General features: G+C 37.0%; 1 protein-coding gene across 3 annotated transcripts in view; it reads right to left on the bottom strand.

The window, feature by feature from the left end:
- GRID2 (glutamate ionotropic receptor delta type subunit 2) overlaps positions 1-17,562 on the bottom strand; it is a 1,382,159-nt gene that overhangs the window by 148,870 nt on the left and 1,215,727 nt on the right. For all 3 annotated transcript variants that reach the window (XM_067035515.1, XM_067035516.1, XM_059066448.2), the window contains exon 14: positions 1,499-1,665. In XM_067035515.1, the coding sequence (XP_066891616.1) occupies positions 1,499-1,665 (167 nt within the window). The remainder of the gene's footprint in view (positions 1-1,498; positions 1,666-17,562) is intronic.

Genomic DNA, 17,562 nt, shown 5'->3' with positions numbered 1-17,562 from the left:
CCTCTCTTCTAAATTCATAAAAACAATGGTGTGCCTTTTCTAACAAGTAGAACAATGGTGGTCCCTGGGACAAGAAGCTGCATAGAGACCTAAAATTGACCCGCAACTCGCAGCAGAGTTCAGCCAAATCACAGCCCTAACGTTCCATCCATGAGAAATAACTTTTTTTTAGGATTTTTTTTTTTTATGTGGACCATTTTGAAAGTCTTTATTGAACTTGTTACAATATTGCTTCTGCTTTATGTTTTGGACTTTTGGCTGCGAGGCATGTGGGATCTTAGCTACCTGACCAGTGATCAAACCTGCACCCCCTGCATTGGAAGGCGAAGTCTTAACCACTGGACCACCAGGGAAGTCCTGAGAAATAACATTTTTAAAGTCACTGATTTGGGTTGTTTGCTACACAGAAAAGGTGACCAATGTAGGACCCTAGAGTGGATTTAATATCTTCATTTGCTGATAAAGAGAGAGGCCTAGGTTTTTAGTTAGCTAACAGAAGAGTTATAACATAAATTTGGACTACTGACTGTTTTGTTAAACACAAAATGCCTGGCTTTTTGTTATCTTGAAATTTGGAGGAATACAACTCAAATAGTTGAAAATTTGGGGCCTTAGTACTACCTAGAGTACTACCCAGTACTGCTCTCTTTCATCTGGCTTTAGCTTTTAGAAAATACGTACAAAAATATCTAGTAATGAATCAAATAAATCAGTGGCAAATAGAACATACTTCTACCTGAAAGATATTTCTCTCTCTTAGGTCCAACCTTGTTTGGTAGTAGAGATAATAAAATGCAGTGATCTTGTAAATTCCTTTCAGGCCCAAGTCTTTCATCTACATCATTAATATAAAATACACATTTAAATTTTTCTTTCTTAAACAACTTATAATAGAAACTTCTGATTTGAGGATGAGTATAATTTCTTAATAAACTGTCTCCTAAATTTCCATGACAAAGTTTCACGTATACTTTGACATCAATGACAGACTCTAAGATTTTTACTCTTCTCTTTTGCAAAATTGATATGGAAACATCCCTATCAGTATGTGCCTCAAAACTTTAACCTGGTGCTGAAGTTTATTTTGCGCAGGCTCAGCGGCCATGGCTCACGGGCCCAGCCGCTCAGCGGCACGTGGGATCTTCCCGGACCGGGGCACGAACCCGTGTCCCCTGCATCAGCAGGCGGATTCTCAACCACTGCGCCACCAGGGAAGCCCTCAATTAAGTTTTTATTTTATTTTGTATATCAGTTTTTTGAGAATAACCCGTTATATGCAGCAGTAACTTTTCCCTTTTTATGAGAAAAAGAATACTTTAGTACATGCTTTAGGAAATGTCTTATTGAACAACCACTTGTAATTCCCTTTTGTTGTTGTTGTTTACTGTGGTTTTCCAAACAAAGAAAACAAAATGTAGTAAACTAAATGGGGTAACCAAGTGGATTTTCCTTTTTCTATATTTCCTCTCTTCTTATTTGGACCACACACAAATCTTACCTTTGTGAAAAAACATCCCGGTAAGGACTGCCATGCTGCAATGCAATTCCATATCCTCGATCAGCAACAGTATTCCCAACGGTGTAAAAGGAGCAATCTGGGTCATTGATAGCCACGTATTCCAATACAGCTGCATCCCATACAAAAGCATAATTTCCATATTTCACCTGTGCAAATGTGGAGAACAAAAGAAGAAAATAGGATTTAAGGTTGGAATTTTAAGTCATATAGACAGGATAAAAAAATGTTTCATTGGTATACATTTAATTGTGCAAAAAAATAATAGGAACTGTATTTCAAACTGAACACCTATTCTGCATGACAATTTGGCTAATTTACAGCTCTGTTCTCTTGGAAATGTAATAAAGTTGGAATGTAAAATGACGCCTGAGTAGTAAACGTCATCTGAACCGGGAGAAGAGTAAATGCAGGAAAGGAAACCATGTCATTGAGCTTCTCTGAGTGCAGTAATTCTTTTTTTTTTTTTTTTTTTTGGGTTTTTATTTATTTTATTTTTAAAATATCTTTCTTGGAGTATAATTGCTTTACAGTGTTGTGTTAGTGGGTTTTTTTTTTTTTTTTTAACATCTTTATTTGAGTATAACTGTTTTACAATAGTGTGTTAGTTTCTCTTTTACAACAAAGTGAATCAGTTATACATATACATATGTTCCCATAACTCTTCCCTCTTTTGTCACCCTCCCTCCCACCCTCCCTATCCCGCCCCTCTAGGTGGTCACTAAATACAGAGGTGAACTCCCTGTGCTATGCTGTAGCTTCCCACTAGCTATCTAATTTACATTTGGTAGTGTGTATATGTCCCTGCCACTCTCTCACATCATCACAGCTTACCCTTCCCCCTCCCCATATCCTCAAGTCCATGCTCTAGTAGGTCTGTGTTTTATTCCCTCCTACCACTAATCTCTTCATGACATTTTTTTTTTTTTTTTTTTTAGATTCCATATATATGTGTTAGCATACGGTATTTGTTTTTGTCCTTCTGACTTACTTCACTCTGTATGACAGATTCCAGGTCTATCCACCTCATTACAAATAACTCAGTTTCATTTCTTTTTATGGCTGAGTAATATTCCATTGTATATATGTGCCACATCTTCCTTATCCATTCATCTGTTGATGGACACTTAGGTTGCTTCCATGCCCTGGCTATTGTAAATAGAGCTGCAATGAACATTTTGGTACATGACTCTTTTTGAATTATGGTTTTCTCAGGGTATATGCCCAGTAGTGGGATTGCTGGGTCATATGGTAGTTCTATTTGTAGTTTTTTAAGGAACCTCCATACTGTTCTCCATAGTGGCTGTATCATTTTACATTCCCACCAACAGTGCAAGAGTGTTCCCTTTTCTCCACACCCTCTCCAGCATTTATTGTTTCTAGAGTTTTTGATGATGGCCAATCTGACCGGTGTGAGATGATATCTCATTGTAGTTTTGATTTGCATTTCTCTAATGATTAATGATGTTGAGCATTCTTTCATGTGCTTGTTGGCTATCTGTATATCTTCTTTGGAGAAATGTCTATTTAGTTCTTCTGCCCATTTTTGGATTGGGTTGTTTGTTTTTTTGTTATTGAGCTGCATGAGTTGCTTATAAATTTTGGATATTAATCCTTTGTCAGTTGCTTCATTTGCAACTATTTTCTCCCATTCTGAGGGTTGTCTTTTGGTCTTGTTTATGGTATCCTTTGCTGTGCAAAAGCTTTTAAGTTTCATTAGATCCCATTTGTTTATTTTTGTTTTTATTTCCATTTCTCTAGGAGGTGGGTCAAAAAGGATCTTGCTGTGATTTATGTCATAGAGTGTTCTGCCTATGTTTTCCTCTAAGAGTTTGATAGTGTCTGGCCTTACATTTAGGTCTTTAACCCATTTTGAGTTTATTTTTGTGTATGGTGTTAGGGAGTGTTCTAATTTCATACTTCTACAGGTAGCTGTCCAGTTTTCCCAGCACCACTTATTGAAGAGGCTGTCTTTTCTCCACTGTGTTTCCTTCCCTCCTTTATCAAAGATAAGGTGACCATATGTGTGTGGGTTTATCTCTGGGCTTTCTATCCTGTTCCATTGATCTATATTTCTGTTTTTGTGCCAGTACCATACTGTCTTGATTACTGGGGCCTTGTAGTATAGTCTGAAGTCAGGGAGCCTGATTCCTCCTGCTCCATTTTTCGTTCTCAAGATTGCTTTGGCTATTTGGGGTCTTTTATGTTTCCATACAAATTGTGAAATTCTTTGTTCTAGTTCTGTAAAAAATGCCAGTGGTAATTTGATAGGGATTGCATTGAATCTGTAGATTGCTTTGGGTAATAGAGTCATTTTCACTATGTTGATTCTTCCAATCCAAGACATGGTATATTTCTCCACCTATTTGTATCATCTTTAATTTCTTTCATCAGTGTCTTATAGTTTTCTGCATACAAGTCTTTTGTCTCCTTAGGTAGGTTTATTCCTAGATATTTTATTCTTTTTGTTGCAATGGTAAATGGGAGTGTTTTCTTAATTTCATTCTCAGATTTTTCATCATTAGTGTATAAGAATGCCAGAGACTTCTGTGCATTAATTTTGTATCCTGCCACTTTACCAAATTCATTGATTGGTTCTAGTAGTTTTCTGGTAGCATCCTTAGTATTCTCTGTGTATAGTATCATGTCATCTGCAAACAGTGACAGCTTTACTTCTTCTTTTACTATTTGGATTCCTTTTATTTCTTTATTTTCTCTAATTGCTGTGGCTAGAACTTCCAAAACTATGTTGAATAAGAGTGGTGAGAGTGGGCAACCTTGTCTTGTTCCTGATCTTAGTGGAAATGGTTTCAGTTTTTCACCATTGAGAACAATGCTGGCTGTGGGTTTGTCATATATTGCCTTTACTATATTGAGGAAAGTTCCCTCTATGCCTACTTTCTGCAGGGTTTTTATCATAAATGGGTGTTGAATTTTGTCAAAAGCTTTCTCTGCATCTATTGAGATGATCATATGGTTTTCCTCCTTCAGTTTGTTGATATGGTGTATCACGTTGATTGATTTGCGTATATTGAAGAATCCTTGCATTCCTAGAATAAACCCCACTTGATCATGGTGTATGATCCTTTTAATGTGCTGCTGGATTCTGTTTGCTAGTATTTTGTTGAGGATTTTTGCATCTTTGTTCATCAGTGATATTGGCCTGTAGTTTTCTTTCTTTGTGACGTCTTTGTCTGGTTTTGGTATCAGGGTGATGGTGGCCTCATAGAATGAGTTTGGGAGTGTTCCTCCCTCTCATGCACAATCTTTTAACCTTCTACTTTTCTGCAGTTTTCCATCTGTCAGGTGAAGAACTGTAAACATTCAATGTTATTTTCTCAAATATTTGCATTTCTTGCCAAGTAAAGTGAAGAATGGGAAAGTTATTTTTAAAACCTATAACTGTACTCCTCACTGTGGTATGGATTATGGCATATTTGTCTTCCTCTGTAGAATGCCCTTGTCCTGGATGCCCCTGTTCCAACATCTGCAGCACAACCTAATGCTGAAAAGACTTTTCAGTTCATTAGGCAACAATCTCCTGTAATAACTGCAAAAGTTCATGCTGCAAGCAAATAGACTCACCACTACTTATTATCCCATTGACTTTGTTTTTGTTTTGTTTTGTTTAGAATATTCATTTATTTGGCTGTGCTGGGTCTTAGCTGCCGGTACATGGGGTCTTCTTTGCAGCATGTGGTATCTTTAGTTGCAGCATGTGGACTTTTAGTTGCGGTATGTGGGATCTAGTTTCCTGAGCAGGGATCGAACCCAGGTCCCTTGCACTGGGAGCACAGAGACTTAACCGTTGGACCACCAGGGAAGTCTCAACTTTGGTTTTAAGTGGGAGACCATATTCTTTCTCACACAAATCTTTAATTTATCAAATTCCTTCAAAGTTCACTTCAAAATCTATAACTATAGGGAGACAGTGATGATGATCCCTTTTTTTTTTTTTTTTTTTTTTTTTGCGGTATGCGGGCCTCTCACTGTTGTGGCCTCTCCCGTTGCGGAGCACAGGCTCCGGACGCGCAGGCCTAGCAGCCATGGCTCACGGGCTTAGTTGCTCCGCGGCATGTGGGATCTTCCCGGACCAGGGCACGAACCCGTGTCTCCTGCATCGGCAGGCGGATTCTCAACCACTGCGCCACCAGGGAAGCCCGATGATCCCTTTTTATTAAAAAAAAAATATTCAGTGGGAATAATTATGGAAAGGTGATATTTAAACCAAAGCATAAGATAAGAATTCCCCTTACTGAAGAAGGAATACCTGTCCTCCATTTAGAAAGCATTTTTCACTCTTGAAAATGCCTTTACATATAAATTTATTTGATCTTTACAACACTGTGAGGCAGCTGATGTTATGACATCTAATTCACAGATGTGGTAATGGAACTTGCTCTAAGTCGTAGCAATTACTTGTGGTAGATTTGGAACTTGAGCTCAAGGCCACCTTCTGCGTGTTTTTCACTACATTAAAGATAAATTCCTGGGAGATATTTGCCATAGGAATACAAAATCATGTGAGAGATAGTAGCCTTTGTCTTCACGGCACAGCCTATCTAGTTTGAGAAATAATATTTATGTAAATAAAGACAACTGCAACATAGTATGTAGCAAGAGCCATGAAAAAAAAAGAACGCAACTTCTTTTTTTTTGCGGTACGAGGGCCTCTCACTGCTGTGGCCTCTCCCGTTGCGCAGCACAGGCTCCGGACGCGCAGGCTCAGCGGCCATGGCTCACGGGCCTAGCCACTCCGTGGCATGTAGGATCTTCCCTGACGAAGGCACGAACCCGCCTCCCCTGCATCGGCAGGCGGACTCTCAACCACTGAGCCACCAGGGAAGCCCTGAATGCAACTTCTTTAATGCTATGTGACTGCACTATTAAGAGAAATAAGAGTCGAGCTTTTAAAAAACAGGTTGCTTATTTTTCAAAACCACTGGAATGGATGAAAATCTGGGTTCTATGATTCCAGACCCCTGAGGCCTGTTGATTTTGTGATGATTACTATCTAAGCATTTCTGATTTTCAGGATTGAAACAGAAGCAGAGCTTTTTATAATTAAAATAAAGGTTGCAGGATGGAGATTTATTATTTTTCCTCATTAAATAAAAATTAAAAGGGCTGAGAACAATGTAGGAGAAATAAATTTTATCCTTGCACTCTAAGCTGTTAACTTCTTTACAAATTAAACTAACGGTCAGCGGGGGATAAAGTGATTGTGAATTACAGGCGCAAAGAGTTATGATTAACCCAGAATCAATCTATGGTGATCCTATAAGTTATTGCCCACATAAGTTCTTTAGATGGGATAGTTTTAATGTTTATGACAGATGGTTCTAGGTGGTGGCCTCTCCCACTTTGGGCAAACTAATGATTTAACATCATTCATCAATTCTTCTGAATTTATCCAGCACAATAAATCATGATCAAGTCCATATTTTAGCACTTAACACTGACTTTTAAAGTCTATATGGTTCTGTTTACTGCCTTAATTGTTCTTCTGCTCTATTTTATATGTTATTATTTTGAAATTTGAATTTGTGCTCCAGAATAGTCACCACGTGGCACAAATGTTCACAAGAAAGATATGAATGCTTCAATATCAGCTTATGTATAAAATATTTTTTAACCTGGAAAAGAAGCAGTATGTCTACCTCTAACTCTTTCTTTCCATTTTTTGAGGTTACTAGAATAAAAAATATTTTTTTAAGTGTTTTTAAAGCATTCTGGGAATGTGAAAACTAAACACAGCTTCCTTCCCTTCACTGACAACTTCCTCTGGAAACAAATGGCTGCTAGAGTCCAGAAGACTAAAGGTTAGTAAGGCTTGGAGTTCTGGATCATTGTGTGCGGTAATTCTCTCCTCCTGGCTGGGTGAGTGTCTGAGAAAACCAGTGGAACCTCCAGGGAAGGCAGTGAAGAAATTAAGTTTGGGGAAGTGCCTGGTTCACAGAGATCTGTGGCCCTTACGTCCTCCTTCCCTCCTTCCTTAAATATTTGTCCCCATGAATATATCTGTTCTGTTGCCTTTAAATTGGTCAGGAAAGAGTTGAGTGGGTGGGCAGAGACGTCCCAGTTCTGGAGCTTGGGACAGAATAGAAGCCCAGTGAACCCTGAGAAGAAGCATTTGTGAATCAGTCTCTCTGTACCGCTGGACTATGCGGAGAGGGGACATTTCACCTTCTGCAGTCAGCAGAACTACCAATACCTAGAATAATCCAACCATCCTACCCGAGTCCCCTTGAGCTGACAAAGAAAAAGAACTCCCTGAATAGTGAACACCACAGTTAGGGAAACATGAAGCAGAACAAGTAGAACACACCTGGGGGTAATAACCCTGTAGTGTAGTGTAGTTTCCAATTTTAAAAGAAAAATAAAAAGAACACTTGACCAGATTCAACTGTGAGTCTAAAAAGATCTATTTCTCAACCAAAAAACTGAACAGATGAATTACAAGAGAAAATGCTCACAAATGTCCTGTAAGCTCAAATGATTAACTAGGGTGACAACTGTCCCAGGTCACCTGAGATGCCTCAGTTGTAGTAATGGAAAGTCTATGTCAAGGGAAGCCATCCTGGGAGACAAAAAGTCCAGGTTTTGGTAGTAGGTACAAGAGGTTGGGGGGAAAGTACAAAACTCATACAGCAGCTTGAAAGATAGGAGTTGAAAGCTACTATTTTTGTAGCAGATGAACATAACATAACTGCCTTCTGCAGTTGCTGTCACTATTTTCCCCTGACTGTGGACGTTCTCAACTTGCTGTACGTAATAATGAATCATCTGTCATTGTATCACTGTGAGTGCTAAGACTTAAGTGTGCAATTTAAGTGCATTGTAATCATGAGCGTTGAGTCCTTCACCTGTGGATTGACTGTTATTCTTGGTATTATAAAGACGATGCTAATTAATTTTAAACATTGTGAATCCTGTGATCATTTTTTTGAGAGTTCAGATGATGAAAATGAGAATGATTATAATACTAACACCACCTGACCCAGACATCAATGAAAAAGAAGGCTAAATGGCTATGTTGTCTTATTACAGAGGGCAGGCTACAAATAATTGAATTAGGGAGGTAAATAACCCAAACAGCATACTACATAATATGCAGAAAAGAATCTGGCATTAGGTATGATGGAAAAGGACACGTGAAAGCACACAACTGGGAGACTGAATTTCACAAGTTGAGGATGAGACAGGCAATACTTCTAAATCAATCAAAAGTTTTTGTGTCTCCCCCAAAGACACCAATGCCCAGTTGAAAATAGCAGCTGCTTGTGACCGCCTGGGGGGGTGGGATAGGGAGGGTGGGAGAGAGGGTGATGCAAGAGGGAGGAGATGTGGGAGCATGTGTGTATGTATAACTGTTTCAGTTTGTTGTAGAGGGAAAACTAACACACTGTTGTAAAACAATTATACTCCAATAAAGATGTTTAAAAAAAAAAAAAAAAAAAAAAAAGAAAAGAAAATAGCAGCTGCTCAATTAGTTTGGGCATACCACATGGAACAAACATACTTTCTTGTATTGTTCCCGATAGCTCTATGAAACTGAGTAAAGTTATTTTTCCCGATTCCAAGGTTTCAAATAAAATGTACTATGGGAAAACAAAAGGAGGAAATTTTGATAGCAGATGAACTGGTTCTTTACCGCATACAGCCGATTCTTTCAGTTTTTACCTGAATGATAGTGCTTTCTACAGTAAAGTTATACGTCACATAATGGCAACAAAAAATAATCCCTCCAGTTCTTAGGCACCTTAACTTTAAAAAGGTAGTGTCAAATCATATTCTTGATTTCTACGAAGATTTTAATAAGCTGCAGAAAGCATAAAACTAAAATCTACTGGTATCTTGTCCAAATACAGAGGCTTTCATCATCTTTCTGCAAATTCCGCAGATATTTCAAATGTAAATTTTGGCAAATTCCATTCAGTGGATAAACTTCTTATGAAAGAAAGTGAAAAGATCTTATCTGCAAAGTATTCTATATACCTTGTATGCAACACTGCAAAAAATGGGCATGATTTGCTTCCCTGTGATACTGAAGCTTTCATAATGAAAAATTTGGGTCGTTTTTGTTTCCTAAAAATGTACAGAAAAAATGAGAGTTTTTGTTTAATAGAAATAGAGGGAGATGGCCTCCTTAAACATATGCCTAAAAGATACCAGTAATTGTGAAAATGTTGGATTGCCTTAAAATCACATTTTCAAAGTGTGAGGCAAGAAGAATGTCTTTAATTTGGAAACACATTGAGGGTGACAATGGAGAAAAGGATTATAGTAAACGGAACTTTATATGCTATTTTCCAAGCTTGTTTGATGATTTCTGAAGAAACCATAGGGTACCTGGGAAACGAACAGAATGCACCTGAGTTTTTCGATTTTATGTGTAGATTATGACAAAATCTCATAGTAAAAAAATAATATGTTTTCTTTAGGAAATAAGACTACTCTAGAGCCTGTCCCCCCGCACCCCCCCCAAAATGACGTCACCAGAAAAGGACAGCTGAGTTAGATAGGACTTAATTTATTTACTAAAACTGTAACTTCTTTAGACTCCAGCATTGACTTCTCAACTCAAATTACCTCTGGGCTTTAAAACCATTTTCCTAAGAAAGAGAGCTTTAACTTATGATGACATGCAGTGTGCTTTAAAGTGTTTAAAAATGATGGACATCTTGGACGTGTTTAGCCTATATGATGAATTTATAGACGAAGAAGCTATGATTGACAAAAAGCAAATCTTTAAAATCAAGCTTGTAGAATCAAAGTGTACGGGCATCTTTTTGGAGAGCGGGAGACGAATTCCTGCACGTGGAAATACTTGCTATTGCTAATAAGTAAACTCCTAGGTATTTCATGCCCAGACACTTCTCCTATCAGTATATTTAGCTTGGTGTTATCACACATGAATGATACCAGAATCAGTGTTACGTGGCCTTGATAAGAGCAGAGCTGCAAGTCAAAAGTGAATTTTATGTTTGACTCTTTTCAGTTTTATCACTACATAAAAGGCAAGAAGGATGTTCTATAGGTTGCACGCAGTTCAGAGAAGAATTATTGGAAAAGGAAACAAGAGAGAATAAAATTATCCTACTGTATTATGGGACAGAAAGAAGCATGTCATTGATTATTTAATATAGTTACTATCTGTTGAATTAGTCTTATTTCTGTTCCCCTTTTAAAAAGTCTTACATTTATGTGTCTTAAATATAGCCTACAAACTTTAAATATCTAATACAGAGCTTAAAAAGAGTAAAAATAACTTTTCTCAGAGGACAGAAAGACACCTTTCTAAAATATGGCTATACTTTTATCACACATGTTATTTGTTTAATTAATACTACTATCAGTTACTACTCTAACAGTTCACTAATCCTATTACTGCTTCGTTTAGATAATAGCATTTTGTGATAAGAGATAAATAATACAGGCTAACATGTAATTTAAATATATTCAACATCGATAATTCCTATTTTCATGTTTCATGTTAAAGTAATAACATATATACAATTATTTATTACACATTATATTATTATGGCTTTTTTGTCTGGTGTCGTTGTGTTCTGGGTTGTCTCTCTAAAATGTTGGTCAATATATTAATGAATGTTGCTGGCATAATAAGCTATCTGTTTGGAAGAAAATCAAATCAAATCTTTTTTTTTACTCCAAATAAAAGTATTTTCCATTTGTACTAGATAGTTCAAAATAAAATAACGAAAAACCAGAGGAGCATATATAATATACGTAAGGAAGGACTTTTTAACCATGTGATGTGAAATCCAGGAAAGATACAAGTAAAGCATACTTTTTTTCCACAAAACATTTTGTAAACACCTTTGTCTGGCAAAAGATACATACACACAGATTGAACAAAAGACCAATAGATTTGTAAAAAAAAAAAGGGGGGGGGGAACACAGGGGACAAAGTTAATGCTTATGAATATACAGGTGCTTCTCTAACTAAGCATCCTTTATTCTAGCAAGGAATAGGGAAAAGAAAAGTAGATAGAGCATCTGAAGAGGCAATTCAAACTGGAACAGATATAAATGTCCAACAAGCATATAAAAAAGGCCCAAACCTGTTAGTGGAGAGGTAAGTGAAAAATAAAATAACAGTAGACTAGTACTTTATATCAGTTGGTCTGGAAACATTTAACATATATTGCTGGTGGAGATACACTGAAAAGTATATTCTCACACATTGCTACTGGAAATGGGAAAATGTTACAGCCTTTGTCAAAAGCAACATCTATTCAAAATTAAAGAAAATATAGATTGTAGATTTTAATGATCTCCAGTTATCAAGTATTCTGATTAAGGAAGTATTTGGACATAGGGCTGGGGGGAGTGGGAAGGGTATTAAACAAAAAAAGAAAGAAAGAAATTATAGATGACTTTTGGCCCAGCAATTCCATTCCCAATAATGTACCCAAAAGAAATAAAAATTTCAGATTAACATACAAGTATACTCAATGCATCATTGTCTACTGTGGCAGCAAATTGGAAACAGTGGTAATGCTTGACAGTCATAGAAAAATGATGCATTCCTGTCATGAAACCTTATGGAAACATTAAAAACAATCTAGTAGAGCAATACAAGGTGCCATGTTGGAATTTTTAAATTTTTCTTTATTTTCTTTATTTATTTTTGGCTGCACTGGGTTTTCATTGCTACATGCAGGCTTTCTCTAGCTGCAGTGAGCAGGTCTACTCTTCGTTGCACTGCGTGGGCTTCTCATTGCAGTGGCTTCTTTTGTTGCGGAGCATGGGCTCTAGGTGCATGGGCTCAGTAGTTGTGGCTCGCAGGCTCTAGAGCACAGGCTCAGTAGTTGTGGCACACGGGCTTAGTTGCTCCGTGGCATGTGGGATCTTCCTGGACCAGGGCTCAAACCTGTGTCCCCTGCCTTGGCAGGTGGATTCTTAGTCACTGCGCCACCAGGGAAGCCCCGCCATGTTGGGATTTTTATGATGAATTTGCAGAATGAGAAAAAGCAAGGTGCAGACATTATTTTTAATGTAATCCTATTTTAAAAACCAATAATGACCAAAAATTACATAAATATGTGGGAATATATATATAAATGTTATTATTTTATTGGAAATGCTTAGGGAAAAATATGGAAGAACACAATGTATGCCACTGGTTACCTTTTGAGGATAGAAAAATATAAGTGGAGGTGAAAGAGGAGAGAAGAATGGGGGAATGCCAAATTGAAAAGTAAAACTAATGCTCTAAAAATGGCATGCTTAGTTACCTTTATTCCTTTATGAAAATTACATACGTGTGTAAATATGTAATTAAATAAGAATTTTTAAAAGGTCAGATTTATTGAGATCTAATTTATATGAAGTCAAATTCACCATTTTTAGGTGTACAGTAAAAATATACTAAATAAAAAACCTGAATAGAAATATTTTTCTATTATGCTTAGAATTTTTAAATGGCATCATTAATATATATAGTAAAATAATAGTTTTTGAGTACTATGTTGATTTATAAATTTATGAGTACCAGGGTATTCATAATTACATACTCATAGTTGCTTTTCTCTAATAACCAATTTCTTTCTACTCAGGCTGCGAGAGCCATTGACATACACTTAAACCCCTCACACATAAAATTTATGCCAAAATTGCATAAGTCTTGCCCATCTATCCATCTACACTTCCTTCCCCAACCATTCTTTCTGCTGTTATGTGTGTACATATTCTGACAAGATGTTAAGTAGAAAGTTTACTTTTGAAATGATATTGTAAAATAAACTAAATCCTAAAATAAGTTTGACACCCCAACTTTCTAGAGAAGTTGATTTTATCTTCAGTTGGGTTCACTTTTTATGTTAACAGAATTTGCTCTTATTTTTCATACTCAGAATTTCTTAAATGGTTTATATTCTTTCTTGACCTTAGTTCTTAGATACTCTTTTTTGGGGCAAGGAATGTTTTCCTGTCCACCCTTCTTCATCTTACTCTCTTCCATCCTCTTTAACATCTACTGATCCTTCCTTTCAGAACTGAGATCAGTTTAGATGTCACTTATTCATGGAAGTTCTCCTTGACCTCCAGGCTTGGGTTACTGTCTCTCCTCTATGATTCCCTTGCACCTTGTACGTACTTGTATAAAAGTCCTTTAGCATACTCTACCATACTTGCGTCTTTTCATGTTGTTCAACCCCAAGTCACTGTAAACTCCTTTTTGTCCTAGTGTCATTGCCTCCCCGATGTCTAGCACAGGGTCTAGTATTATCAGGAGTAGGCGCCTAATACATACTTCTCATTTACGGGGTAATGTTTCATTTCCTTTCCTTTGGTCACTAAGACCACCATACTCTGAACTCCCTATTCATTCTACAATCACTATACTCCAATTCTCCAACATTGATAGGAAGGATCAAGTAATAAAAAAGTTGAGACTGCTCAAAATTTCTTCCATCTACAGACAGATCATAGTGTTCTGTCAAGATAAAGGTGTATAAGGTAAGGTTTATTAAGTTAAACCATCTTTTGTGAAGCAGCATAGCTCCAGAGTCAGCAAGCGTAATTATGATCCAGACAGCACTATTCAATAGAATGCTTTGAAATGTTGGCAATGTTCTATATCTGTACTGTCCAATATGGTAGCAACTAGCGACATATGGCTACTGAGCACTTGTAGTATGGCTAATGTGACTGAGAAACTGAATTTTAAATTTCATTTAATTTTAATCCTCTGAAATTTAAATAGTCACATGGGGCTACAGGCTACAATACTGGACATCACAAATTAGAAGATATTTACTTCTATGGAACAGTATGACTTTTAGCCCTCCTGGAATTACTGGAGAACAACCATTTTTGACATGTAACAATAATTAGCTCTTTCATATATATGCATTATGATTCCCAATTATATCAAAAGCACCTTGAGGGCAGACTCACTGTATAGACAATACTTAGCTGAATTAATTGCTTTACGAAGGAACAGACTTAAGGGGAAAATTCAGCATCTGACTATTTTTTAATACTAAAAAGAAGTGCCTGTGTAATGCCGCAATCTTCCTTGAAAAACGAAATGCGAAGATTTTCTTAGAAAATGAAGTGGAAAATGAGTAAAGTAACTTTTTTTTTTTTTTTTGTACGCGGGCCTCTCACTGTTGCGGCCTCTCCCGTTGCGGGGCGCAGGCTCAGCGGCCACGGCTCACGGGCCCAGCCGCTCCGCGGCACGTGGGACCTTCCCGGACCGGGGCACGAACCCGCGTCTCCTGCATCGGCAGGCGGACTCTCAACCACTGCGCCACCAGGGAAGCCCGAAACTAACTTTTACATTAGAACTTGGTGTGGGTGATATCACTCCCTGCTCATGGCAGGTTTTAAATTACTAAATTCAGCATTTTCACATTATTACTTTGTCATGTTGCAGAAACATGACATTTCAGGAGGATGGTAGTTCACAGTTATTACACATTACAGAAGAGCATTAAAAAGTTATTCATATGGCGATCAGTTGTCACAATTCACTATCACACAAACTTCTTGGCCTAGCAGTGAGACAATAAGGATGTAATATCATAGGCCTATTCATAATGATATGGTTACCCAGAAAAGAAGTGTTTTGAAAGAAGCTGGTGGATCAGCTTTTGCCTCATTCGGATAAAATTCTATAAAGTGGCTTGATAAAAAAAAATTCTATCATCATCAAGGGTTAAGGACAGGTGAACAAAAGAAGAGTTCAAATTTTGGTCAGAAATGAAACAGAACAAATCCCAGTAAGCTGTTTACAAGGAATGCTTTTGAAGTTTCATTGAAGGTTAAAAAATACAGCAAAAACTCATAACTTGGTTGCTTTAATTTTGTGTAGATTCAGTTACTGGTTTTTCTTATAGATGAACTTTTAAAAACTACCAGCATGCAAAAATAACTCAGCACTTGGGATTGGTGTTACAGGGATGCCTTAGCTGAAAACGGCCCTCAATTATTGGAGTAGTTCCCAGTATATGAAAAGAGTAAGGGAAGAGTAAAGGAAGTAAGTCTAGGGAATAGGAATGAGAAATAAGGCATGAAAATGGTTCCAGGATACCCACGTGCTTATGGTACAAAAAAGTATGAGGTATATGGAGGGCTGAGTCAGGAACTTCCTAGAATAGGTATATACTCTCTTTAAATCTTATCATCTGGCTATGCTATATTTGATTCAAATCATTTAATCCAATCCAAACCATTATCATGCTATGTTTAATCCAAATTCAATCCAAATACCACAGTACAACCACTTGTACTATGAAGAGCACAAATCTTAAATGACTAATTCAATGAGTTTTGATTAAAAAATGCACTTGTGAATCCACCGCCTCAATTAAGATACAGAAGATTTCCATCACCCTAGACATTTTTCTTGCCTTCCTCCAGCCAGCTTCACCCCCTGGACATTCTGATTTCTATCATCATGATAGAATAATTTTGCCAATTCTTGAGCTTCATATAAATGAAACCAAATATTTGCACTCTTCTGTCTCTGGCTTCTTTTGAATGACACAATGCTTTGGAAATATATCCCCGTTGGTTTGAGTGTCAGAAGTTTTTTCTTTATTATTTCTTGCAATACTGTGGTCTGAATAGACCATAATTTGTTTTTCTATTTCTCTGTTGTTGGACATTTGGGTTGCTTTCAGTTTGGAGCTATTACAAATAAAGCTGCTATAAACATGACTGCATGTCTATTATGGATGAAATGTTTTCATCTCTCCTAGCAAATACCTAGGATTGGAACTGCTCAGTCACTGACTAGGTATATGTTTAGCTTAGTAAGAAACTGATAAACAGATTTCCAAAGTGGTTTCTACATGTTTGACACCATCAATATCTGCAAGTTCTAGTTGCTCTGCATTCTTGCCAGTATTTGATGTTGTTAGTTTTAAAAATTGTAGCTATTCCAGTGGATATGAAATGTAAACTATTGTTTTTCATTTGCATTTTTTGATAGCTAATGGTGCTAATTTAGCATATTTTCATGTTTATCGGAAACCTGTGTATCTTCTTTTGTGAAGTGACTATTCAAGTCTTTTGCTAATTTTTATTGTGTTGTTTGTTTGTTTTTTTACTATTGATTTTAGCAGTTCTTCATGTATTGAGATACCAGGTCAGATACATGTATGTACAGCAAATATTTTCTCCAGTTGTGTGGCTTGACTTTTAAAATTTTCTTAATCGTGTCTTTGGCAAGTAGAAATACTTTTTATTTTGATTAAATCCAACATATCAATTTTGTTCTTTGTTTAAGGAAATTGCATTTGTCCTCCTACAAGGTCTTTCTGGAATTTTGATGGAATGCCTGATGTGTTTTCTTAGACCTTCTAATTTGGCACGACTCAAATTCCAAACTTTGTCTACTCTGTGATGTATGGCAGTTAAGTCATGCTGGGATTATTTTGTCTTCTCACTGTTATTGTCCACTGTTTTCCTTGGGTCTTGCCCCTGAATACACAGTTCAGGGTCAGCCAAGAGTCTGAGGGCAATTTGTGTGCAGATTTTGTGGTTTTCTCTTCTGTGACTCTTGTTTCTGAGATTCCCTCTTAACTTTCCGGTGTTTTGGCAGCCCTGACCTCCATCCTGTGACAGTGCAAGCCAACAAAACTGCAACCTTCTTCAGTCCCAGCAGTCTTGAACTGTGCATAAACTTGGAAATGTGCTCAGGGGGAAAGCCGTATAAATGTGAATCTCTTCTTGTCCAGTTTCCTTCTTTCAAGGATCATATCCCCTCCAGCTTCTGGCTGCTTTTGAGAGGGTTAAGTCTGATGCAAGATATTCAGTCAGTACTGGAATTGGAGCATAACTTTTTTTTGTATGTATATAATCACATTGTTTTCTAGACGATCGATGGAAACAAATGGAAGCCATAGTTTTGGGATTATTTTACCACAAGTTTAAGTGATGCATTTGGAAGTGAAATTTACTTAGGAGAAAATTACATGGAGTTTCAATGATGATAAAATTAGTTTCATGAGACTTACATAATCATCTAAAAGCTTTTTTCACTTAAAGAAATGCCTGCAATTTTCTTG

The sequence above is a fragment of the Kogia breviceps genome, chromosome 6 (assembly GCF_026419965.1).
Source record: "Kogia breviceps isolate mKogBre1 chromosome 6, mKogBre1 haplotype 1, whole genome shotgun sequence".
Classification (NCBI taxonomy): domain Eukaryota; kingdom Metazoa; phylum Chordata; class Mammalia; order Artiodactyla; family Physeteridae; genus Kogia; species Kogia breviceps.
Note: the sequence above shows the minus strand (reverse complement) of the source record. Positions and strands in the feature narration are given on the sequence as shown.